Here is a 26864-nt window from a genome sequence, read left to right as displayed (position 1 = left end):
AGAGTCAGCAACCCTCAATCATAAATGTAATAGCCTGTACACTCTACTTTGTTATCTAGATATAAACACCAGCCTACTGACATGGGCATGAAAAACCTGAAGAAGTTACTCACATATTGTGAAGATATCTACCTGTACTATAAGCTGGCATATGAACACAAGTTTTATGATGTTGTAAATGTGCTTCTGAAGGACCCTCAGACAGGATGTTGTCTGAAGGACATGCTGGCAGGTTAGGTGGATTCAGATGATACAGTGGTGGTGGTGGTGGTGGTGGGCGGGGGGTTTGCTGCTGAGGTTTCAAAGGTGCCTTTTTCTTTTATCAAAATGAGGTACCAACAACAAATATCTGTGATCAGAGTACAGTAATCCAGTGGGGATCTTTGTTTTCCAAGTTGTAAAACCCCAGTATACCATGCCAGTGCTTGCTGGGCCTTCTTACAATGAAGTTCCTATTTAAAAGTGATTGTCCATTTTATGTGGATATTAGTATTAAGATCAAAAGCTTAGTTTTCCTCAGATGGCCTCTACTTTAAGAGATGATGCACTATTGATTAAAGAATACCTGTGTCTGCAGACTCCAGTTTCAAAGGTATTTAATATTATTTACACAGTTAAGGAACAGGTGATACATTTCCATTTGTTAGAAACGGATCTCTCTATAATAAAATAGATTTAAAATTCAGTGTATGTCATTATTACTGCTAAGGAAACCCAAGCCCTTGTTTGCCTTAAAACAATCTTTGATGTAAGTATTGCTGTGTAGTGACTGCTGTTATTTCCTCAAATCATTCAGATAATTGTCTTCCACTTAGTCCACAGAACTTTGATTGAAGCTATTTCCTTTATAAGAGAAACTGAAAACAGTTTTGTTCCTACTTTGAATTATAAAAAAGACTCCAACCACAAATTTGGTTAAATAGCTTAAAACAAGATAGATGACAAAGATTCCTCTAAGACTAAAAGGCCACCCTACCCACCAATTGTACATTGACTGATTGTATATTTAGTCTCCCTAACACCCAGCCCCCAGTCTATGCTTCCACCCATTCTCCAAATAAATAATTCTTCTAGGTTATTAGGTCTTAGTATCTGAACAAAGTTATCCCAAATAAATAAGAGGAAGGCAGCCCTACACCTTTGTTGCTCTAGGGCGACACTACTGAGAACATGGGGAAAACCATTTTTCTTTTAAAGCTGTGACTCTGATAAAATTTACTAAGCTTTAGTAAGGATATAGTGAAGAACTCTATTCCCAAGAGCTGAGCTATACTCTTCAAAAATATCTCTTGGGAGGTAACACAAAAATTAAGTCCTCACAATAGTGATTTTATTAAATTAGTTGCCTTATAAAACACTGCAGATGCCATAATTGTTAACATAACAATTTACCAAACTGTAGTTAACTGGTGCAGTTTGCTGAGCATGTTTTATAAAGGAAAGGAAATGCCAAAACCCTGTTAAAGTTGTTCTATTGCAGCCTAGGAGAACAAAGGAGATTTGTTTCTCAGACACTTAAATCAAGCAGTTAAAACAGGTAGTTTCCCTCCCCCATCTGAAGCACTCCATCAGTAGAAAGGTTCTGATAAATAGAAACTAGACAGTCTATGCACTCAAGAGAATCCACAACTTGTAATGCAATACTACAGAGGTTTACCTTCGTCAGCTTCAAAGTTGGAGGGTTTTGGTCATTTAATTTTTAAGTATCAATCTGGTAGTGGCTTTCAGCCGCAGTATCTTCACTCTGAGATAAGCAGTCGTCTTCACAATGCATTTTTAATACCCTCAAGCTCAACTTTAAGACAAAGCAATTTTAATACTAGGTGCACACCACATGCCCTTGCTGCAAACTGCTTTTCTTGACAAGTTATGAAGTAGTTCAAGGAGGTATGGTTAAGGCTGTATTACTGAATGGTGCTGGTAAATACTACACAATTTTCTGTCATGTTGCAACCTTTGCTTCCAATTTAGTGACTGCTGCTATGGAATCAGATAGCAACAATGACAACATTATTAGGATTTTTTTTTTTAAACTATGATTTAGTAGCAACTGAGGTTCCCGATTTTAACCCCTTGGCAGCAAGATCCAAGTTCCCTCATTCGCACATTAGCACCTAAGTGTCAAGGGGTTAAATAACCAGCACAAAGATACTGCACTTCTGATTGTAGCATTTGGCAGAACTGAAAGGAAAGGAAGTTGTGCTACATGTTGAAGGGATTGTGGGCAACAGAAAGACACCAGGAGAAGATAAAATGTCACATGAAGTCTTCATAGTCTTGTACATATCCACCATCATAACCACCATAGTCTGCCAGATCGTCTTTCATGGTGGCCTTTAATCCCCCTCCAGGAACCACACCTTTCTTCTTCTTTTTGGCTTTGCTTTGCTAAAGATGAAAGAGAGTTAATTCTTGAGATTTATCTACTATGGGCATCTAACTTGGTATAGCAACCCTTAGAGAGACACCAAAACCTCTGGTCCCAGAAGAACTCTAAGGGAGAGCCCCAAGAGCCCCAATGTAACCTACTTCAGTTTCTATTAAACTGTAACCTAGTTCAGTTTCTATTAAACTGAGAATGGAGCAACATGTACATGTCTGTAAACAAAAGGACAGTAATGACATTCACAACTCCTGTTATAATCCAACTTAAATGGTACTGGTGAGTTGCTTGACTTCTGAATTTGTTAGGTCAGGTTTTTACCACATTTGTTGAGAATATATTCAGTTATCATAATCCTCTAAATGCTTTCTCAATGTGAAAACTTCCCCCCTGCCTACTGGGAAACCCCATCCTAATGTACTACACATTTCCCTGTATAGCTTGCACTTACCTTTTCTTGCTTCTGTTTTTCACTGCAAAGCACAGTCAATGAATTGGTAATCTTTTTCAAATCATCAATTTCCACTAAAAAAAAAAAGGCATACCATTAAAGTTTAAATTTTAAGCATTTTGGGAAATAGGTAAAAGCAAAGTATATATTCTTCCAAAAGTGTTACGAGAATTCTAATTTTTCCATCATTAACTTCAGAAACTTTAGAATGGCTATGAATTCCACCCCCTGCTCCCAACGTAAGGTGGTAAAAAAAATCATTGCAGTCTATTGCTAGGCTAACAAATCCAAAACTTGCTACTTTAAGAATAATGGCAAACTCAGCAACAAAATTTTGGCTTTATGACTAGTAATCACAGGACACCATCAATTCAACAAAAGAAGAAAAACCATAGGTGTCTTTATAGCTCATAGTACTCCCTATCTTTCTTCCTTACCCAGTCTAAACCAATGGGGGAGCATAGCCATGCCCTTCCATAGCACATCTTCAATATTCTATGAGCAATAGCTGAATGAACGTGGAATGACAATTCTTAAACCTGCCCACCCTCACCACTACCACTCTGGTGTCTCCATTTGCCAGCCCAGGAACTAGAATGAAAACAGTGGGTATCTCAAAAACCTAAATGTTTTACATCAGGAGAGAGGCCTGTTTAGTAGACCACACATGCTCCCAAATGTATAAAAACAAATGGGAAGCTGGAAACAGACACCAGCTTTTAGCTACTAGAAAGTGTTCAGTTTTGGTTAAAGAATACCTCCGGAAGACAGGAAAAACATAGAAAAAAATATCAACTATTTCTGGTATCACTGATCAAATTCAGAATGCCCAGCTTAGTGATAATTTCTCAAAGAAAACCCAATTTTTTCTTTTGGGTTTCTTTTTCTGAATCTTAAAAATGGCAAATACTTGCAAAACCAGTCCCTTCTACATTAGTGCTACACCATCCACGGTTGTCTCCCATACACCCTGCCCTGAAAAGTATGACTCCTTTCAGGGTGTGGTACCACAGGCATGAAGCCAGAGACCTGGCATGAGCAACTTGCACCTGGTCACAGGCTCCCTCCTTTGTAAAATGAGCAGTCACTGAAGTCTCACCCAATTCTAAAATCCTATATTCCCAAGAGATCACTTACCCCAAAAGACACTTTCTAGCCTCTTTCAAAAGGTAACTCGGTAAGAACAAGCCAGTTTTTTATTAGCTGTTGTGCTGGCTGGCAAGCCCAGATGTTTGGGAAGCCATTATAAAACATAATTAACAAGGCAGCCTCAAAAAAAACACAAAAAACAAAAAAACAACAACACTCAGCTTCACTGAATATTTGCAGAACAATATTAGAACAATATTCCCAAGGTAATTGCTAAATACAAATCCTGACTATATTATAGCATCAGAAAGAAAAAAAAAAAGCCTTCTGAGTTGTATTTTTACTAAAACTCGCCTATAGGAGCTGGAGATTAGAATTACTTACATGAAATACACACATCTCGAACTAAGGCTTCCAAAAAACTGGCATAATATAGTGACTTTTCGTATTGTGTAATTTTATCTTTTAGTAACTTCCCAAACTCTGTGAAATCATCTCTTGAAGATGGATTCATAGCATCTATTCCATATACTGTACTATTAACACCTGTAAGAGAAAAGAACATTGAAGGTGTCAGGAAGTCAAGATTAAAATGTTTATATAACAACTAGCTATCTAAATGAAAAGCAGGACTTCTTAGCCTGGGGACCATTGGGGTCTTTGGACAGAGTTCAGGGCTCTGTGAATATGGATGCAAAAAAAAAAATTCATCTTTATTTTTATTAACCTCTATTTTACCATTTCCTTCCATTTTGTTTAAAGATGACAAATCACAGCGGTATTAGCAAATCCTTACTATTACCAATAGTGATCACAGATACTTTCCTGTCATATTATAGTAGTTCCAGATATCTTGAAATACTGGTCAGTCATTGATATTTTCACATTATATATTAGATATACTGCTAGAACTTATCTCAATATAACAAGTTCCCTTTGTAAATAAAAACTAAGTATTTTATTTTATACATTTTAAAACATTAGATTCAGAAAGAGCCCATAGACTTCACTAGATGATCAGAGGAATCCGTGGCACAAAAAGAGATGCTCTCAATCAGGAACAGCCCATAATAAAGTGGGGAGAGAAGACAAAAAGGATAGAAAACAAAAGATGGATCCTATGAAAGTACCCAGCTAACTCCAGAAGCTAAATCTTGTGTGTTAAGTTCTGATAGAAAAGTTAATCTGAATTAAAAGGGTCCAGACTAAGAGAAAAGTAAGCTTCTGTATCCTTTGCAATAGTCAAGTAAATTATTTAACAGTATCTCTGATTCAGTATTGTAGTATGAGAAACACAACATTAAAATCCTATTAACAGGGAGTGGATGTGGCTCAAATGGTTGAGCCCCTGATTCCCACAAGGGAGATTCCAGGTTCAGTCCCTGGTGCCTCCTATAAACAAAAACAAACAATAAGCACACAAATGAAAAAACCAACTCAGGGGAGGTGATGTGGCTCAGTGGTTGAGCGCCAGGCTTCCCACATATGAGGTCCTGGGTTCAATCCCTGGCCCTGGTACCTCAAAAACAAAAACAAAAAATACTATTAACCTCATTAACCAAACAATGACAGTATGAATTCATGTGTCTGCCTTTTAATCCGTAACATGGTGTCCCATGTTAGACTTCATTTTGCATATTGCACAAACCCCATTTTTTAATAAATACACAGGCTGCTTTTACCATTCTATGAAGACATGATAATAGCCAGGCACCCTCTGTAATTAGATGAGTGCAGTTAAGACATTCCAAGCACACAATGATGTATAGGATTATCACAGCAACTCTTTCAAAATTACCAGAAATTCACTGAGATATAAGGCCATACTTCTAAGGGAAGCAAAATGGTCACAGTCAGGCTGAATGATCCCTTTTAAAGAAGGGGTGGAGTGGATCAATTGTGTCAACTGTTTCAACGTGATCTTCTACTTTGAGAAGTATTCAAAAGATTATGACACTTACATAATAACAAACTTGGTTAAATGAAGTAAGAGCTTTTTCCCCTTTAGCCATATCTTTTACTCTACCCTTCTGTGCCATGCCGTCTACCCTATCCACAGGATCCTGAACATGTCTCATTTACTAAGCATAGCTGCAGGACTGATACAGAAAAGAGAAGCCCTCTAAAGACAAGGCATGGTAAGGGCCAAGAAGGGTCAAAACAAGAACTTACCCCAAACCACATCCAAAGCTGAATTCCCCACGTGGACCAGCATCCTAATTTTTAAGTCTTATCCATACAACAAGCCTACAGTCAATCCAATATTTAAATTTCAAAGCTTCAGTTCTATCATTTCACAAAATTCTATCCAGCTGACAAAAATATTCAAGGCAACAGTATACTTTGTTTGGGTCCAATGACTTATCTCAATAATCTTTTATTTGATACCCAAAATAGAACTACTGGAAAATGTCAACATGTATCTCACTCTACCTTCTTAAGTAATCAAACTGCAAATATATAGAGAAATTTAAAACTGCTTTCTAATATCTAAATTAGCCAGTATCATGCTTTGTCAAAAAAGAACATGCTTTCTGGATCTTCATAACCAAGACTTCTGGAGTTTTCATTTGGAACTGTTCAATATTACACTGCTATCACACCCTCAAACTTACCAAAAGTTTCTTTTGCTAATTCGAGGTCTGACTCTTCCTGCAACTTCTTTAGCCGTAGTTTATCTGCTAATTGTTCTTCTGGTGTTAGAGCTTTAGGTTCTTCAGGTTCTTCTAACTAAAATGAGACAGACATGAAGTTTTAAAAGGGCTTGGATTGATGGACCCAGTATATTCCTGTATTGTATGAATTTTATTGTAAGCACTTTAGTTATAAATAGCAAACATTTATAAGTACTGCACTGCAGGCATTTTTCTCAAGACTTTAGATATATTAATTCAGAACTAATGAGAAAGATGTTACTATTACCCTATTTTACAGATAAAAACCTGAGACATACTAGGTTGGTACAAAAGTAATTGCAGTTTTGCAGTTGAAATTTGCCATTATATTGTAATATTCTTAAATAAATGTGGTTATGTTATATATCGTTTTAATGTGTATTTCTTGCTTTATGATTTTTTGCTAATACTTATTACTTGCTGTTTACTTTATATTTATTTTAGACTATGGAAATGATGTTATACAAAAAGCAAATTGGAGCAATTTTCTTATTTGAGTTCAAAGTGGGTTGTAAAGCACCAGAGGAAACTTGCAACATCAACAATGCATTTGGCCAGGAATTGCTAATGAACATACTGTGCAGTGGTGGTTCAAGACGTTTTGTAAAGGATATGAGAGCCTTGAAGATGAGGAGCATAGCAGCTGGCCATAGGAAGTTGACAACAACCAACTGAGAGCAATCACTGAAGCTGATCCTCTTACTAGATGAGAAGTTGCCAATGAACCAAATGTTAACCTTTTTTTTTTTTAAAGATTTACTTTTATTTAGTTCTCCTCTGCCCCCCTGCCCCCCCTGCCTGCTCTGTGTCCATTTGCTGTGTGTTCTTCTGCATCTGCTTGCATTGTCAGGGGGCAGTGGGAAACTGCATCTCTTTTTGTTGCGGCATCAGCTCTCTGTGTATGTGGCGCCACTCCTGGGCAGGCTGTGCTTTTTTCACATTGGGCAGCTTTCCTTGGGGGGGTGCATTCCTTGCACGTGGGGTACCCCTATGCAAGGGCGCCCCTGCATGGCACAGCACTCCTTGTGTGTGGCAGCACTGCACATGGGCCAGCTCAACATACGGGTCAGGAGGCCCTAGGTATCGAACCTGGGACCCTCCATATGGCAGACGGATGCTCTATCAGTTGAGCCATGTCCACTTCCCTCAACGTTGACCATTTTATGGTCGTCGACATTAGAAGCAAGTTGGAAAGGTGAAAAAGCTCAATAAGTGGGTGCCTAATGAGCTGACCAAAAATTTAAAAATCATTTTGAAGTGTTGTCTTCTCTTATTTTACACTACAACGAACCATTTGATTGGATTATGACTTGTGATGAAAAGTGGATTTCATACAGCCACCGGTGACAACCAGTTCAGTGGCTGGTCTGAGAAGAAGTTCCAAAGCACGTCCCAAAGACAAACTTGTACAAAAAATGGTCATGGTCACTGTTTGGTGGTCTGCTGCCAGTCTGATCCACTACAGCTTTCTGAATCCCAGTGAAACTGTTAGATCTGAGAAGTATGCTCAGCAAATTGATGACATGCACCAAAAACATTTGCAATGCCTGCAGCCAGCGCTGGTTAACAGAAAGGGCCCAGTTTTTCTCAACAAAGACCTCTGACTGCATGTCGCGTAACCAATGCTTCAGAAGTTGAACAAATTGGGCTATGAAGTTTTGCCTCATTTACCATATTCACCTGACCTCTCGCCAACCAACTACCACTTCTTGAAGCATCTGAACAACTTTTTACAGGGAAAATGCTTTCCAAGAGTTCGTCAAATCCTGAAGCACAGAGTTTTACACTATAGGAATAAAGAAATTTACTTCTCATTGGCAAAAAGTGTTGAATGTAATGGTTCCTATTTTGATTAATACAAATGTATTTGAGCCTAGTTATAATGATTTAAAATTCACAATCCAAAACTACAATTCCTTTTGCACCAACATAATAGAAAGGTCCAAGGTCACAGTGGGTAACACAGCCGGTTATGTGGCACCCAGGAAGAGTGAATTTACTTCTCTAGCCTTTTTTACTTTTTAATAAGGAACTGAGATTGGTGGCAAGATGAAAACAGCAGTTACATACTGTTACCGCGGCTAAACGGGAGCTTTTTAGATGGAAAATTGATAATATGTATCAAAAGTTAAATGTTTTTACATGCCTTAATCTAGGAATTCCAGTTCTAGAAAACCATCTTAAAGATGCACACAAACATTTATGTGGAAGGATATTTGCCAGAGTATTATTTATAATTTCAAATAAGGGAAGCAGACTTGGCCCAGCGGTTAGGGCATCTGTCTACCACATGGGAGGTCCACGGTTCAAACCCTGGGCCTCCTTGACCCGTGTGGAGCTGGCCCATGCGCAGTGCTGATGCGTGCAAGGAGTGCTGTGCCACACAGGGGTGTCCCGCGTAGGGGAGCCCCACGTGCAAGGAGTGCGCCCCGTAAGGAGAGCCGCCCAGCGTGAAAGAAAGTGCAGCCTGCCCAAGAATGGCGCTGCACATATGGAGAGCTGACGCAAGAAGATGATGCAACAAAAAGAAACACAGATTCCCGTGCCACTGACAGAAGTGGACAAAGAAGATGCAGCAAATAGACACAGAGAACAGACAACTGGGGTGGGGGGAAAGGGGAGAGAAATAAATAAATAAATCTTTAAAAAAAACCAAAAAACTAAAAATATCTTCATTCAAAGCTTGGCCTAAGATAAACTAAGTATACACAAATCATGGTGTCTTCATATTGGAGACTAATATCAAGACACAACAAAATCAGTTTAATTCTAATCTCAATTACCAAGAAAGATCCAGTCAATACAACTCCTTAGACCAAGGGTTCTTAACCTTTTTTGTTCCATGGACCCCTTTGCCAGTCAGGTGAAAACCACAGACTCCTAACTAAGTCCACACTATACTATGTATTATTTAATAAATAAATCACACCCATACCAACATGCTCCCACAAGAATGTTTTTTTAAATTCTAATTCATGCTCATGGACCCCTTGCTAAGAACCCCTGCCTTAGACTGAGTTATAAGATTCTACTGCTTGTTCTGATCATAGAAACATAAAGGAAAACAGATGTGGCTCAACCAATTGGGCTCCCATCTACCATATAGGAGGTCTAGGGTTTGATGCTCAGGGCCTCCTGGTGAGGGCAGACTGGCCCACATGGAAAGCCGGCCCACAGCCGAGTGCCAGCCCACGTGGGACTGCAGCCCTGAGCAAAAGTGCCATCCTGCGTGGGAATGCCATCCTGCGTGGGAATGCCATCCTGCGTGGGAAAGCCAATCTGCGCCAAGACTGCTCGCCAACACGGAGAGCTGGCACAAGGTGATGCAACAAGAGACAAAGAGAAGAGAAAACAAGAAGTAGCAAAACAGGGAGCTGAAGCAGTGCAAGAGAGTAATCACCTCTCTCCCCTCCAGAAAGTCCCAGCATCAGTTCCTGGAGCTGCCTAATGAGAATATAAGCAGACACAGAAGAACACGCAGCAAATGGTTACACAGAGCAGATAATGAGGGGAATGGGGCAGGGAGTGGGGTGGGAATGAATAAAATAAATCTTTAAAAAAAAAAAAAAAAGGGAAAAATACAGATCATTTTACACTTGATCTTAGCCAAAAGGCTGAGAAGTGATATGGTATTTTTAGATATACAAATACAAATTATTAAAAGCATCTAAAATGTTCCTGATTGGGGAAAACAGGCAGTTCTATATGGGTGGAAAACTCAAATTAGTACAACCCCATACAGAAGGCATTTTGAGAACATTTATCTAGACTATAAATGTGATTTATCCTTTGACCAGCAATCCCACATTCAGGAATTTATCCTACAAAAAGAGGTGTATCCGGACAACCAGCAAGATGGCAGTGGAGTAAGGAGCTCCTAGAGTCAGCTCCTGCTACAGGGCAGTTAATAAACACCCAGAGCTATCTGGAGCTAGCTGAAGCACCTGTCTGGGGGGGCCCCAAGGGGCCAGAAGAGCATCCTGCAACATACTTGAAGGAAAAGAAGAAGGAGACTGCGCATCTGCAGAGAAGACTGGTAAGTAGAGCGCTCCATGCCACGAAGGCCAGTGCCCATCCTCCACTGGAGGCACAAGCTGCCTCAGGAGCTGTTCCACAGCTGGAATTGAAAGCTCTACTTCCCAAAAACAGGAGGAAGAGCTGGTTGGGCACCAAATTCAACTACTGATGAGTAAATTCAGCGGGCTAAAGTATAATCCTGAGAACAGCTGAAGTTTGAGCCTGTCCACGCCTGGCACGAGAGGAAGTGGGGCACGCTGAAAATCACAGTGCTGGTGGGGACTGGCTTCTCTCCATCCAGAGCAGATTGCAGTTCTAGCCCAGACCCCAGTGCCACCTCCAGCAGGAGGAAGCTGCGGGGGCCTGTGCCATCCTCTCTGGGAAATTACCAGCCAAGCAGCGGAGCAGATGATTATCCTACTCTGGTGGCATGAGCTGCCCCAGGAGCTATTCTGTGGCTGGAACTGGAAGCTCCATTTCCCAAAAACAGGATAGGAGGAGACAGTTGCCTGCCAATTTCGGTTATTGGTTGGTAGACTTGGCTGGCTAAGATATAACCCTGGGAAGAGCTGGAGTGTGCATCTGCCCAAGTTGGAAAGAGGCTGGTGGTCGCCATTGTGACTCTGCCTCCAGCATGAAGGGAAGCCGGGCTGACTGAAAATCAGTGACGGCATGAACCAGTTTCTTTCACCTAGATCGGCCTGCAACCCTACGCTAGGCTTCAGCCCCACCTCTGGCAGGGAGGAGGCTGGCAGACCCTGCACCAGCCTATCCAGGTAACTACAGTTACCTGTGGCTGGCACAGACTGAAAACTGGAAGTCTACCAGGGCAACTGCAGTCATCTTGGGCCCATACTGCATAGATTGCTGCCCACATCTGCAGCGCTATCCCCATTCCTTACAGGGGAAAAAAGGGCATGAAGCTTCATCAGTCTCTCTGAGCAACTACAGTCTAGGCCTGCAGGAACTGGATTATTACACACAGCTGTGACTCTGTCCCAACCCCTGGCAAAGGAGGAAGTTGGGAGAAGCTTCACTGGTCCCTCGTGCAATGAGGGCAACTTGCGCCTCCACAGCTTACAGCACCAATTACAACCTTGGCTCCTATTGCACAACCAGCAAGGGAGAAAGGGCAGGGAGCCCTAAACTAAATAGAAAAACTACACCCAGAATACTCTAGTAAGCCAGATGCAAAGACACCAACAAAAATAAATTATAATCCACACCAAGAAACAGGAAGCTATGGCCCAGATAAAGGAACAAGATAAGCCTCCAGATGACATAAAGGAGTTGAGACAACTAATCATAGATGTTCAAACAAATCTCCTTAATAAATTCAATGAGATAGCTAAAGAGATTAAGGATATTAAGACGACACTGGATGAGCACAAAGAAGAATTTGAAAGCATGCATAGAAAAATAGCAGCTATGGGAATGAAAGGTGTAGTAAATGAAATTTAAAAACTTTGGAATCATATAATATCAGATTTGAGGAGGCAGAAGAAAGGATTGGTGAACTTGAAGAAATGGCCTCTGAAAGTGAACATACCAAAAGAACAGACAAAGAATGGAAAAAATTGTACAAATTCTCAGGGAACTAAATGACAGCAAAAGGCATGCAAACATGTGGCATGGGAGTCCCAGAAGGAGAAGAGAAGGGAAAAGGGGCAGAGGATTATTTGAAGAAATAATGGTAGAAAATTTCCCAATCCTATCGAAGGACATGGATATCCATGTCCAAGAAGCGCAATGTACTCCTATCTGAAAAAGTCCGAATAGACCAACTCCAAGACACATACTCGTCAGAATGTCAAATGCCAAAGACAGAGAATTCTGAGAACAGCAAGAGAAATGCAATGCATAACATATAAGGAATACCCAATAAGACTAAGTGTGAATTTCTCACCAGAAACCATGCAGGCAAGAAGACAGTGGTCTGATATATTTTAGGATACTACAAAAGAAAAACTTTTAGCCAAGAATCTTCTATTCAGCAAGACTGTCTTTAAAAAATGAGGGTGAGATTAGAATATTCACAGATAAACAGAAACTGAGGGAAGCGGACTTGGCCATCCTTAGGGCATCCGTCTACCACATGGGAGGTCCGAGGTTCAAACCCCGGACCTCCTTAACCCGTGTGGAGCTGGCCCATGTGCAGTGCCGATGTGTGTAAGGAGTGCCATGCCACGCAGGGGTGTCCCTCGCGTAGGGCAGCCCCATGCACAAGGAGTGCGTCCCAGAAGGAGAGCCGCCCAGCGCCAAAGAAAGTGCAGCCTGCCCAGGAATGGCACCGCCCACTCAGAGAGCTGACACAACAGAAAGAAACACAGATTTCCATGCCGCTGACAACAACAGAAGTGGACAAAGAAGACAAAGCAAATAGACACAGAGAACAGACAACCGGGGTGGGGGGGGGGGGAGAGAAATAAATAAATAAATCTGTTAAAAAAAAAAAAAGAAACTGAGAGAATTTCTATGCAAGAAACCAGATTTTCAGGAAATATTAAAGGGTGTGCTAGAGCCTGAAAAGACAGGAGAGGCCTGGAAGAGAGTCTAGGAAGGAAGATTAGATCAATAAAAGTAAATAAAAGTGTCTAAAGAGTGGTGAAAATAAAATGACAGATAAAACTCAAATAGTCAGGAATAAACTTAACCAACGATATAAAGCACTTGTATTTGGAAAACTGCAACTCAATGTTAAAAGAAATCAAAAAAGGGCTAAATAACTGGAAGAACATTCCATGCTCATAGATTGGAAGACTAAATATCACTAAGATGTCAATTCTGCTCAACTTGATACACAGAGTCAATGCAATTCTGATAAAAATTCCATCACCATTAAAAAAAAAATTGAAAACACGATCATCAAATTTATTTGGAAGGGTAAGGGGTCCTGAAGAGCCAGACACATCATAAAAAGGAAAAGCAAACCCTTATCTAGAGATTTTAAATCATATTACCTAGCTCTAGTGGTAAAAACAGCAAGGCACTGACATAAGGACAGACACAGGGAAGCAGACTTGGCCCAGTGGTTAGGGTATCTGTCTATCACATGGGAAGTCCACGGTTCAAACCCCGGGCCTCCTTGGACCCATGTGGAGCTGGCCCATGCGCAATGCTGATGCGTGCAAGGAATGCCGTGCCACGCAGGGGTGTCCCCTGCGTAGGGGAGCCCCACGCGCAAGGAGTGCGCCCCTTAAGGAGAGCCACCTAGCGCGAAAGAAAGTGCAGCCTGCCTAAGAATGGTGCCGCCCACATGGAAAGCTGATGGGACAAAAAGAAATATAGAATCCCATGCCGCTGACAACAACAGAAGCAGACAAAGAAAAAGACGCAGCAAATAGATGCAGTGAGCAGAGAACAGAGAACCGGGGCAGGGGGGCAGGGGAGAGAAATAAATCATTAAAAAAAAAAGACCGACACATACACCAATGGAACCAAATTTAAGGTTCAGAAACAGACCCTCACATGTGTGGTCAAGTGATTTTTGACTAGCCTGTCAAATCCACACAGCTCAGGCAGAACAGTCCATTCAATAAATGGTTCTGAAAGAACTGGATATCCATAGGTGAAAGAAGGAAAGAGGACCCCTACTTCACACCTTACCCAGAAATTAACTCAAAATGGATCAAAAATCTAAAAATAAAAGCAGGAATCATAAAACTTCTACAAGAAATTGTAGGAAAATCTTTAAGACCTGGTGGTAGGTGGTGGATTCTTAAAGGAGATTAAGAGAACTGAGATGGACTACTGATGTTTAATGTATGTAGAAGTTTTAATTAGCTTTACTGTAGAAGTGTGGAAATGTACAGAGTGAATGGTAACACATAATAACAGCTAGTTTATAAATGGGGATGTGGCTGAAAATGGTAGTCTAGGGATATAAATGCCAATTGACAGAATGCTAGAGAATAATCTAGGAACTGAATAGCACAATAAACCAAGAGGTGGATGAGAATTGTGGTTGATGGTACAGATGCAAGAGTGTCCTTTGTGAGCTACAGCAAATGTACATCACTACTGGGAATGTGAAGAACATGGGAAAAATACAGCTGGAGTGACCTATGGACTGTGGTTAGTAGTAATATATATTATTCTTGCATCTATTTGAAAGATGTACTGTGTTGATAATGATGCAGTATGGAAAATGTGAGCCAAATGTACCCTATGGACATGGTAACCATCAGATGATATTATCTTATCTGTAGCAAATGTTCCACCACAGTGTGGTGTATTGATGGAGGTGTGTTGTTTGGGAATTCTGCACATGTGCATGATTGTTTTATAAGTTTACAACTTCTGTCATAAAAAATATATTTAAAAAATAATAATAGGGTGGGTTGGGGGAAAACACAAATGTAAGATAAGGACTATGATTAGTAGTAAGATTTAGACAATATTCTTTCATAATTTGGAACAAATGTCTCCCGACAATGCAAAGTGTTGATGGAGGATTGATGTATTGGACCCCTGTATGATGTTATGCATGTTTGCTTTGTAAGTTCACAACTTTTACTATACACTTAATTGTTTATGTATGTTCATATACAAATGCTATAAAGGTAATAATAACAGGGTTCGTTGGGGGAAAAATACTTCGGTTAGTAATATTTTAACAATGCTCTTTAATCACTAGTTAAAAAGGTTTAACAATGCAAGTTATTGGTGGTAGGGTGAGTTATGAGAGTCCTGTATGATGTTATGTTTGTTTTATAAATTCACAACTATTATTATACACTTAGTGTTTATGTATGTTTATGTATGAGTGATATACTTCAATTAATTTTAAAATAAGAGGTATACTTGTGAGTAATGACATACATATATAGTAATTCACTGAGACAATGCTTGTCATGAAAGGATTGGGAGAAAAAATCCAACTGTCTAATAATAGGGGCTGTTGACAAATTTACTGTATATCTAGGCAATGGAATATTACAGTTACCAAAAAAAGAATAATGAAAGATAAAAAACAAAAACAGAAACTAATGAAAATGGTTTCTTACAGGGGTTAATAGGAACAGGATGTCTGAGACTTCTCTAAGTATACTATTTTTGTATAGCTTTGATTCTGAACATTTTTTCATACTCAAAAAATAAAATTAAAAAAGGAAAAAAAAATCCCTGAAATTGGAAACAAATGGAAAGAAATAATTCCATAATGTATATCAAATTAGACATAACAATACAGAGAAAGTTATTCAAGTGACTTTAGAACCCAGGACTTAATTATACATTCTTAAAATATATTCTTAGCCCAAAAAGAACTGGAAAGAAATCCTAAATTTCATTCAATAGCTAATTTACATAGTTAGTATTAATACTGTTACTGTAGAAAAATGTAATTATATTAATATTATGAGAAATCAAAATTTTCAGTTTAAGAGAAATACAAATATAAAACCAAAATTATATACTGTATTGTTATCTATAAAGTAGAAATATCAACATGAACTAATGATTTAACACATACACAATTTATGTCCTAGCTTTGTCCAAGTAAAAGAATCTTGAAGGCCACAAATACTGAGAACTTCTAGCACCTAGATTTGGTCCCTAATACTGTTTCTCACTAAAAGGAACCCTTGAGAAGTAGCTGATTTCAGGCCTGTGACAGAATTTACCAAGTGAGCCTACAGTTTTCCAAAGACTAATGGAGTTCTGTCAAAAGGATGAACACTGGAACCAATTTTCAAGGGACTCCTAACTGGCCAAAGTTGTGTTAGTCTGAACATCATAAAAAAGTAACCACTGTGTCTGAATAAAACACAGTTATGTTTATAAAAACCCATAAGGCCAAAAATTAACTCAAAAAAGAAAATAAAAACTAAAACAACTAAAAAAAAAAACTCTCTCATTTTTTACCATTTGAGGTTATTACACTCCTTATTCTGAAAGTTGGTAATAAAGATTAAAATATTCAGCTTTTATCCTGCATTTCCAGTAGAAACATATTCAAGGTAACCAAAATGCCAGTCAGAAAATGGAAGAGGAATCACAGAATGACAAAAATTACCATTTTGCAATCCCTAATCAAATAATTAAACAATAATCAAGGATATTAAAACCAGTGGGTGAAAAACTGATATGAAACTGAATTACTCTGTAGAGGAAAAACACAGTTTTTTAATAGAAGGATCAGGCTGTCATGGTCTTAACCCAGTGATCAATTTTAGCATAGGACAGATGTTACAAGATCTGATGAGATGCAATATGAAATACACAGAAGTAAAATGCAATTATGCTTACTATTTACCTGATTATATTTTTTGGGGAAAATAAGCAAATATAGCAAAATATTAACAGTGAAATTTAAGTAATATGCATATGGTTATTCTCACTCTTTTTTCTTCCAGTCCATGCTTGAAAATTTTCTTAAATAAAGCTGAGAATAAGAAAGCTCTACATATCCTGATCTGGAAAGATTTCCATGATATACTAAATGAAAAAGCAAGGTGGAAACAGTGTGCAAGAAAGGGGAAAATAAATATTATCTATGGCCGTATTTAGCATAAAGACACTATAGAAACACAGAAACCAATATTTACTTCTTAATATTGTTTTGATTTTGGAACCACGTAATGTATTTTTCTCTTCAAAAGGCAAATAGAGTATTCCTTACCCTGCTCCAAATAATCAAAGAGCAAAAACACTTACATAGTACATGCCTAAGAAATAGACACTTTCTGTATTTTACTCAATATGTACACTGTAGATAAAGACTAATCACAACTAGAAAGAACTGCAGTTTCTGGCAAAAATCACGGACTGTGGTTGCTATGTAACCATGACTGTTCTCAAATGTTTGTGAAAACTTAAAACACTTTATAATACACAAAGCTTGAGGGTTCTGTTTTTGGAAAAACCACATACTCAGTTAGTTTTGGGATTCACCTATTTGATGGGAGTCCATTTATAACCTTCACAGAGTCTTTCAAATTGCTAGGTAATAGTTGCTGCCTGTCAGACACTGTACTGCTATGAATGTGAGAATTCTGTATTTTAGGAAATGAACAGCAGTTACCCTCTTTTTAACTTCTTCTTGCCTTTTCTTCTGCTGCCGTTCTTTCTCTTTGATCTTCTCTACTATTTTTTTCTTCTCTGAAACTTTTACTTCTGGAAGTAAAGAAATGTTTTAATCAGTTATCTTGAATATGAGAGACATGATACTTATTACTTCTAGAGACCAAACCTCTCCCAGTTTCAATTTCATAGTGATTTCTAGGCAAATAAAAATGGGAAAGTTCTGGAACTCTTCCTTTTCCTCCTCTAAACTGACCCTCTAACACTCAGATATCTCTCCTTTCACATTTCCCCAGTCCTTTAGGCAGAACTTAGATCACTTGACTACGAAGTTACACCCTATTGTACCACATTCCTCTGTATAATACCCAGCACTCAGACAAAAAAACTGCAGGTATGTATCTGATTATGTTTTGGGAGGAAAGAGATGAGAAGTGGGGAAAAGGAAATAAAGTGGGACTAGAAGGATACTTAATTTCTAAATACCAAAAATTTCAATTTTTTGAGCATTTTGTCATTTATCTTAACATAAGCAGCAGATGCTCACCAAAATATAACACAAAAAATAGAGGACCACCAGTGGCTCACCTGGTTTTACTTCTGCTTCCTCTTTTTTTTCATCATCATCATCATCCCAGTTATCCTAAAGAAAAGGACTTCCATTAATAATTCTGGACGTTTGCCTTTCATATGAAATTTATTACCAATTCATCTAATTCCATAAAAACAAGTTTATCAGTATTTTTATTGGGGTTGCATTAAATTTACAAATTACAATTAAATTTATAAAACTTGTCATCTTCATAACGTTGAGCCATCTCAGCCAAGAACAGGGATTGTCCTTCATTTTTAAAATTTATTTCTCTCCCCTCTGTCCCATCTTCTGCTCTGTGTACATCTGCTATGTGTTCTTCTTTATCCACTTGCATTTTTGTCAGTGGCACCAGGAATCTATGTGTCATTTTTTTTTGTTGCGTCATCTTGCTGCAACAGCTCTCCCTGTGTGCGGCGCCACTCCTGGGCAGGCTGCGCTCCTTGCATGTGGGGCTTCTCTACGCAGGGGACACCCCTGCATGGCACGGCACTCCTTGCGCTCATCAGCACTATGTGTGGGCCAGCTCACCACAGTGGTCAGGAGGCCCTGGGTTTAAACCCTGGACCTCCTATATGGCAGGCGGGCATTCTATCAGTTGAGCCAAATCTGCTTCCCCATTTAGGTATACTTTTATGTCATTCAGGAGTGTTTTAAAGCTTCCCTTCCAGAGGTTTTACACATTTTTCATTAGGTTTATTCCTAAGTATTTAATCTTCTGTGTTGCTACTTTAAATAGGTGTTTTCCCCCTATGTCCTCCAACTACAGGTTTTTGTATGTTAAAATTTTATGTCCTGCTACCACATTGAATTCACCTATCATTTTAAAAAAATTTCTCTCCCCCCCCCCCAGTTGTCTGTTCTCTGTGTCCATTTGCTGTGTGTTCTTGTTTTTGTCTGCTTCTGTTGTTGTCTGCGGCATGGCAATCTGTTCCTTTTTGTTGCGTCATCTTGCTGCATCAACTCTCCGCGTGTGCAGCGCCGTTCTCGGGAAGGCTGCACTTTTCTTTCAAGCTGGGCGGCTCTCCTTGCGGGTGCGCATTCCTTGCGGGGCGCACTCCTTGTGTATGGGGCTCCCCTACGCGGGGGACACCCTGCGTGGCAGGGCACTCCTTGCACGCATCAGCACTGCGCATGGGCCAGCTCCACACGGGTTAAGGAGGCCCAGGGTTTGAACCGTGGACCTCCCATGTGGTAGACGGACACCCTATCCACTGGGTCAAGTCCACTTCCCTAATTAGAATTATCATGGATTTTCTAGGGTTTTCCAGGCAAACTGCCAGATCATCAGCAAACAACAAATAGCTTTATTTCTTTTTTAAAGATTTATTTTCACTTCCATTTATTTAGTCTTCCCCCCTCCTTGTTTGTGCTTGCTGTCTGCCATCAGCTCTCTGCAGCAGCAGGGGCCAGCTTGCCTTCACCAGGAGGCCCCAGGAATCAAACCAGGGGCCTCCTATACAGTAGACGGCAGCCCAATCACCTGAGTCACATCTGCCTCTATTTCTTCTTTACCAATTCTTATGCCTCTGCAATTCATTTATCTTATCTAACTGCACTGGCCAATACCTGCAGTGTTAATGTGGGCAGCAGCAGAGAAAACGGGCATCCCTGCTTCGTGCCTCTTAGTAGAAATGCCTTTAGCATTTCCCCCATCAAGTGCCATGCCCCGCCCACACATAAATTTATGCAGTAAAATTTTATCAATATTTTCTCCGAATACCTCTGGATTTGAGTCAGTTAGAAAGCCTTTTCTACACCAAGGAATTCACCCACATTTTCTTCCAGAACTTATGTGGTTTCATTATTCATTTAGATCCCTAATCCATCCGGAATTTTTTCTTGTGTATGGTGTGAAGTATGGGTCTAATTTTATCTTTTTGCAAATGGCTATCCAATTATCACTGCATCATTTACTAAAAAGTCTTTCTTTGCACCATGATGTACCATATACCAAATATCCATATGGACCTGGTCTATTTTCAGACTTTCTATTTTATCTTGATGGTCTATTTGTCTATTCATGCCCCAGTACCACACTGTTGTAATTAGAGAGGTTATATAGCATGTTTTTACTGTCTGCTAGAGCTAGTTCTGCTCCCAAATCTGCCCCTGCCCGCCCCCACAGCTTGTCAGGTTTTTCACTGTTTTCCTGGCCATTCTTATCCATTGACAATTAAAATACACGAAAACCAAACAAAACTAATAGCCCCTTATAAAGTGGTTTGCAATTGTTTTAAATAAAAAGTTGAAAGGACTTTTATTTCTTAATTTCCCAAATCTAAAAGCTAGCCAATAGCTCATTTATTTCAAGCCATATTCCATATAATGCAACCCTGGATAACGAGTTAAATCTATATAATAATTAAGCCCAGTATTAAAGAGGAGTCAAGAGCTGATCAACACTTTCATGGAATCAACTTTCCTAACTTAGGCAGGGCATGCTGAGGTAATGTTCTTAGATCTACACTGACTTCTCTATACCTAATTTAGTCACTGAGCACCTCTCCTGAGCTGAAAATAAACCAATTATCAATCAAAAAAATTTTTAAGGCTCCACAGAATTTGGAAGGTTCAAGTCTATTAAGGACAGACACAACTCTGTATTTGAATAGGGCATTAATCTCTAGGTAGCCTAGCCATTGTCTCAGCAACCACCAGGCACACTATGGCACGTTATTTGAGGCTGAGCCACAGGATGGCAGATGCAAAGCTGGAGGCCCTGATGCTACTGGAAGAGGCAGATGCTGAGTACTGTGCCACAACTACGGCAAGAGAGATTATAAAATCTGAATCAGTTAAGGTATATAAACTATGACTCGATTCTTAATAAAAACCTGTTAAGCCTGACAAAGAAAAAGCCAACATTCTGATTAAGGCTGTGTTGCAGGGCTGCCATAGAGTCTGCAAGCAAAGTGGCAAGCTCTATGAATAAAAGATTGTGTTTTATAATCACCTTACCTTGTCAGTTTAATCCACAGTTCAGTTTTAACAGTTAAAGGCAAACCAGCTAGTCATTATCTGGACATCTAAAATACTAGCATTAGAAATTAGAGATGAAATGTTTGTATTACCCTTACTAGTTTGCTCAAGTACTTAGATGAATACACCACGGTATAAAAGGAACCAGAGAACTAAAAGTAAAAAGTTAACTACCAGGTTTTTGGTTGTTGCTGCTGTTTTTCAATATTCACAGAACATTAGAAGGCTGGGTCTGTGAGTGAGATGCTTCTCAGGCAGTGTTTCAGATAGGACTATCTGCTTATTTCCAGGGGCAACATACATCAACTCTCTGCTAGTAATACTAACAGACAGCATTTACTGAGTAAAGTTTGCTTGGCATCAGACACATTGCCAAGAGCTTTACAGGTAGAAACACAATCTTCATAATAATCCTGTAAGTACTGTTATCCCTATTTTACAGATAAGGTACCTGAGGCCCAGAGACAGTTATTTCACAGTCTCAGTGGAAAACTATGAAGGAACCTGTTTGAATGGACCAAGAATTCTTAAATATAAAGTAACTATCTAGGAACTAAGTCTCCCCCTACTCAAGAGCCTCATCAAACTCTGTTCTTTCAATTATTTCTAGAATGAGGGGCTCTGGGATCACAGGGAGATCCACAGAGAAGGGATATGGCACACGCTAAGAAGATATGTCCAGCTCAGAGAAGATATGTCCCTCAGGTTCTCATTCATACCAACTCTATGCCCCACTTCTATCCCTACCCCTAACTTCCTCCTCAAGGTATAAACCTTATTTTAAACAGTCTAAAGTTAAACTGTCCAATCAGTGCAGTCATAATGAAGCTACCGGGAACTCCTTCATCCATCACAGAATGGATTTTAGCAGCAAGAGCAGTGATTCATAACAAGTCCTGGGAACAGCTTTGCCACGTGCTCTTCAGTTTACAGAACCATGAAAGACAAGCCTCACCCCAGAGTGCTCACAAGTCTGCCTTAAAGTTATACCACAATGGCACCAAGTCCCTGAAGAAGAGAGCATAATGATGCCAGCAAGACAAGCAACACCTCCAAATGAATATAATTACAAAATCAGCCAGGTGTTTCCCCTCATGTACCTAGAGTTTTTGTTTCCTTAGTTTTAAAACTTGGTGGTGTCCAAAGAGTAAATGCAAGGTAGAATGTCTGCTGCACTGTTTTTAAAAAATCTGCCCCATTTTCTGTAAACACCAGGACCTTATCAATGCTGATGATAAATTCAGTTAAAATTAAGAAAGGATTCCTAGAGAAACATCTAAAATTGACATTTAAAATAGGGAGTGGTAAGTCTATAACTCACTTCAAAAGAGCCCTAAATGGCTATGTGGTTCAAGAGGCTAGTTGTCACTATCCAATTAAACTTTTTACCCAATTATTTTTGGTAGCTAATAAATCTTCCAACTATAATATCTAATTTATCTCAAAAAGAATCACCCAGGATGCTTCCCTAAAATAACTAGTTTTGTTAGAATAGAGACTGTTTATAAACTACTGGCTTATCTAAACTCTTGCCCTGCAGATACACACCATCATTTAAACAATTTTTCTGAAAGATATGGCTGCTTTTCAAATTTAAAACCGGCCTCCAAAAAGAACATGAGTAAGTATTAAAAACAAAAGAAAACAAAAATTTAAAAACTCTGCTTTCTTTTTATTTCTAGCACAACACAGCCAGTATCTGGCTGGTCCTGTCATTTTTATAATATACAACTACAGAATGTCACATGCAATGAAAGAACACATCTAGGACTGAAAATGCTTTCCAACTGAAGCAAAGTATATTTATAGATCAAATAGAGGTAGCTTCAGAGAAGCAGCAAAAATTTTGCTCCACAGCAATAGTCCATTAACTAATATATGCTCCTTCCCCATCCCTCTTTTTCTTGAAGTAGCTTGCTTTTTAGATAAAGCATAATCTCTTGCAGGAGAAGATATTCTGTAAACTGTGCTCTGAGAGGCCTCAGAACTGTACAACAAGTTCCCGGCCAAGCTAGAATGCCCAGCAAAATTCAGTTTTTAAAAGAAGCCCAGATGTCTTTTTGTCATCTCAGAACTATGCTGGTCTCTGTAAGCTAAGGTACCTCCTCCCTTATGGGGCTCAGCATTCAGTTGAGTTCCATGATCTCAATGCCTATCTGCCTCAGATTCGCAACTGTTATCAAGCAATTCTACTTTAAATTCCTAGCTAAGCAAAATCAGGATCAAGACACTGAACACTAAACAAAAGGCCTAATCATTTTCAATGATCCAGCATAATAAATTATGACAGGTATATATATTTAATAACAAACTTGCTTTCTAATTCAAAACTTGCAAGATTATAAGAACTATTCTGGGTATTGAAACGACATGATTGGGATTTTCTTCAAAATAATCTGGTCAGAGGCAGACAGGAGTAAATAGGGATATATTAATAGAAGAACTAAGATTGACCATGGGTTTATTAAACTTTCCTCCCTACTTCTATGTTTGGAATTTTTCCTTTTAAGTTATACATACACAAAACACACTTCAAGATACCATTTCCTGGCAAAATGCTACCTTCTAAGCATTTCCCAAGAATCTCCCAAGTCTCCAAAACACAGACCCATTCTTCAGAAGTGCTGTTTTCAATGCCTGAAAAATGCCTTTACTCTAGCAGATTTAAACTGTTGAGATAGGATCCTAACAAAAAAAGAATACAAGAATAGAATGAGATCATTCTAACAATGGGGAAGGAGTCCAATAATATATGCCAAGCAAATAATTCTTCCTACTGGACTCTAGGTACCACCAGGATAGTAAGAAAGGTAAAATAAAGCCAATGAGAAAGGAAACTATGTTCTTTAGTTCTCATCTTTTTAATTTCATTTACTCCATGAAAATTAATAGTTCTGTAATTTCACCTAAGTCAAAAAGTAAACTAGTAGAGTTAATTACCCTAACAAATACCTGTTTTCCTTTCAACTTTCAAGATGTTATAAATTTTATAAATGACATTATGCGTTTATTCTTAGAATAAAAGATTAGGCATTAGATACTGACAAACTGAAGAACTAATGCTAGTTTCTATATATCTTGGTTTTGAACTTTTTAAGTCCATGTATTATATCATTTAAGGATTACAATTATTCAGTCTAATGGAAACTAAGCCTTATTTGTTTCTCCTTACAAAAAGGTTATATCTTAAAATATTAGCATTTAGAAATTTGGTATTACTCATCACCAACTAAGGGGACCACATTCTAGGAAATCATAAATAATGTGTCAAAAAATAAACACAAATACTAGATCTAAAGAGCCTAAGCATAATTGTTAGCAAAAAAAAACAAAGAATATTCCATGAAGTGAAAATCAATATTTATTCTACTTAGTCCTTGACGTATTACCTCATTTAATTTGCTAAATAACCCTCTGAGGTAGTTCCTATAATGGCCGTTTACACTTGGAAAATATACAGCTTGGGAAACTAAAAGAAAAAGATCAAATAACCTGCCTATGATCACAAATCTAGAACATATCAAGGCAGTATATAAACACAGGTCTGATTCCAAAGCCCAGGAATCAAACTACTCCATGGAGTTGTATCTTGAGAATTTTGGAGAAGCTCAACAGAAATAAAACAACATTTCAACACATGAATATAATGGACAAGTTCAAATTCCTTTTCCAAAATGAACTTCAACGTCTGTAAAAAGAAGTTATCTGTATAAAAGAAACAAGTTCTGCACTAAAGGAGTGCTGGACAAGATGACCTTTATGGTCTTTTACAACGTGTGAATCTCCAAAATTAGTTCCAAGTAATCAGAATTATATTGATCAGCATCAACACCATTATATCCCATAATCCGAGGCAGTTTTCTTCGTTTGTCAGTCTGGACCATTCCATTCAAACTTCAATTCCTGGGACTTCTCTCCTCACTTCTCCAATCTTTTCTTCTCATTTGCTAACATCTCCAATTTTCATAATAGATGTCTTTAACTGTCACATCAAGTATGCATAGAAAAAGCAAAAGGACAAATCTGAGCTTAAGGCTCAAAACTGAAAATTTGCTGAGGGAGGTAACTAATATCTTGTAATGAGCCTGGTAACACAACCCATCCCCTTGTCTATATAATATGTAAATGAATTAAGCATCTTGAGTCAAGAATAATATTATTCATTTAGTAACTCCAACATGTGCAAAGCTCATATATCCCTGAACCTCAGGCTGTTCGATAAATTGGTCATCCCCCACATCAGACTGAAGAGAAAAGGGAAAAATCCAAAGAGTACTAATAAATTCACGATTATCTGGCTTAAAAATTTCAATCCAAACACAAATAATTTGTACCGTTCTCAATATATGTTGAAGGGTAGAAGTTAGGAGAGTGATATTCTCTTAATCAAAACCATGAGAAGCCATTAATAAGGCTTGAGAGTCTAACATTTACCATTCTGGACTTGAAACTTGTAACTACTTTTAAAAAATGCAGAAGTCATATCTTCTGAGGAAAAAAACAATACTGGCCTGTCATCTATCCTAACCTTCAAATTTTCACTATTTCATCCCTAGGTGTCGTCCGTATGTGTAGATGAATAACTCAATTTGACCATTCCCCATTAATCAGGCAGTTGAGTGGACTTAGGTATCTGACAACTAGTTACTATCAGAGCTGAGTTCATCCTTTTCACCACGGGGTGGGGGGAGAGCTAAAACTTATTTCACTTTACATTTGTCTGACAAAAAGTCTGACATTAAACCACAATAGTTTACTCATCTAACAGTTTGGCAAACTCTACTATAAATGGGCCTTCAGGGACATGAATTAGTTACAGATCCTAAAGAGACCTGACCTCGAAAAGGTAGGAGAGTTGCAGGCTTCCCATATGGGATAAGCCAAAGGGCTCAATCTCCAACTTCCAAGCCTCATCCCCGAGCAGCTCCGGCCGGTGAAGCCAGCACGTGGGTCGGCCAGGCCGCTGCTGTCACCTCCAGTCGCCAGTTGGCGGGTGGGAAGGAGCAAGGCCCGAGCGTGGCCCCTCAAAGAAGGGCCCGGGCTGGGGCCGGAGCAGCTGCCGCCCACGGCTAAGGAGTCCGGGAGGCCACGCCGCAGGTCTCCAACCCATAAGGCCCGCAAGCGGAGAGGAAGAAGGCACTACAGAGCTCTATGCTCAGGCTTGGACCCACAACCCGCAGGCCCGGGCGGCGCCCCTGGGCCCCGATTTCTCCCGCCCCTTCGTCAGCGAGTTCCCCGCAAGCGACAGCCCGTCTCGCGCTGTCGGGCTCCGGGGCCCGCACCCACCTTGACATCCTCGTCCTCGTCCTCACCTTCCCAGCGGTCCCCGCCGGCGGTACCGCCGCCGCCGCCTCCCACCTTCCGCACCGGGTCCTCCACGGAGAACGTGTCCGCGTCTACGGAAGAGAGCGAGCCGCGTTAGTGCCTGACTCGGCGTGGGGCCAGCGCCGGCCCGGGCCCAGTCCCCGGACTTCTCCTCACCCCAGGAGTCGGAGTCCCCTGCCGCCGCCGCCGCTGCCGCCATCTCAGGCCGGGTGTGAGCGTGTGTGAGGGCGAGAGCGACCGAGGAGTTTGCGGGGCGGAGGTGAGTCACTGAGTTTGCTCTCGTTGGCCGACGCGGGGCAGGCTGGGACCGTGGCTGACTTTGCGCCG

The 26864-nt window shown here is 39.7% G+C and overlaps 2 protein-coding genes across 7 annotated transcripts in view; one reads left to right on the top strand and one right to left on the bottom strand.

Moving 5' to 3' along the window:
• Positions 1-8422, top strand: part of SPG11 (SPG11 vesicle trafficking associated, spatacsin) — an 88238-nt gene extending 79816 nt beyond the window's left edge. For 4 of the 6 annotated variants that reach the window (XM_058294094.2, XM_071214175.1, XM_058294091.2 and 1 more), the window contains one exon: positions 60-685. In XM_058294094.2, coding sequence (XP_058150077.1) covers positions 60-237 — 178 coding nt within the window. In that variant the 3' untranslated portion in view covers positions 238-685. Of the gene's footprint in view, positions 1-59; positions 686-7042 lie in introns of those variants that run through there. The other 2 variants (XM_004466758.5, XM_071214176.1) reach the window with 1 other exon arrangement.
• EIF3J (eukaryotic translation initiation factor 3 subunit J) lies at positions 580-26864 on the bottom strand. The gene is made up of 8 exons (XM_004466762.5): positions 26694-26864; positions 26499-26608; positions 18227-18281; positions 17640-17731; positions 6539-6653; positions 4308-4469; positions 2835-2908; positions 580-2388 (listed from the first exon to the last, which is right to left on the bottom strand). Exons 1-8 carry the CDS (start codon positions 26734-26736, stop codon positions 2257-2259), a joined length of 783 nt encoding a protein of 260 aa, XP_004466819.1. The 5' UTR covers positions 26737-26864; the 3' UTR covers positions 580-2256.

The sequence above is a fragment of the Dasypus novemcinctus genome, chromosome 3 (genome assembly GCF_030445035.2).
Source record: "Dasypus novemcinctus isolate mDasNov1 chromosome 3, mDasNov1.1.hap2, whole genome shotgun sequence".
NCBI lineage: Eukaryota > Metazoa > Chordata > Mammalia > Cingulata > Dasypodidae > Dasypus > Dasypus novemcinctus.
This window is presented reverse-complemented; position numbering and strand designations above follow the sequence as displayed.

Excerpts from the sequence above, each read along its gene's own strand:
- EIF3J (XM_004466762.5), bottom strand. The coding sequence starts at position 26,736 with ATGGCGGCAGCGGCGGCGGCGGCAGGGGACTCCGACTCCTGGG. Across the intron at positions 18,282-26,498 it reads ACGAGGACGAGGATGTCAAG|GATAACTGGGATGATGATGA; the intron begins GTGGGTGCGGGC and ends CCTTTTCTTTAG. Across the intron at positions 2,389-2,834 it reads AAAAACAGAAGCAAGAAAAG|CAAAGCAAAGCCAAAAAGAA; the intron begins GTAAGTGCAAGC and ends TTTCATCTTTAG.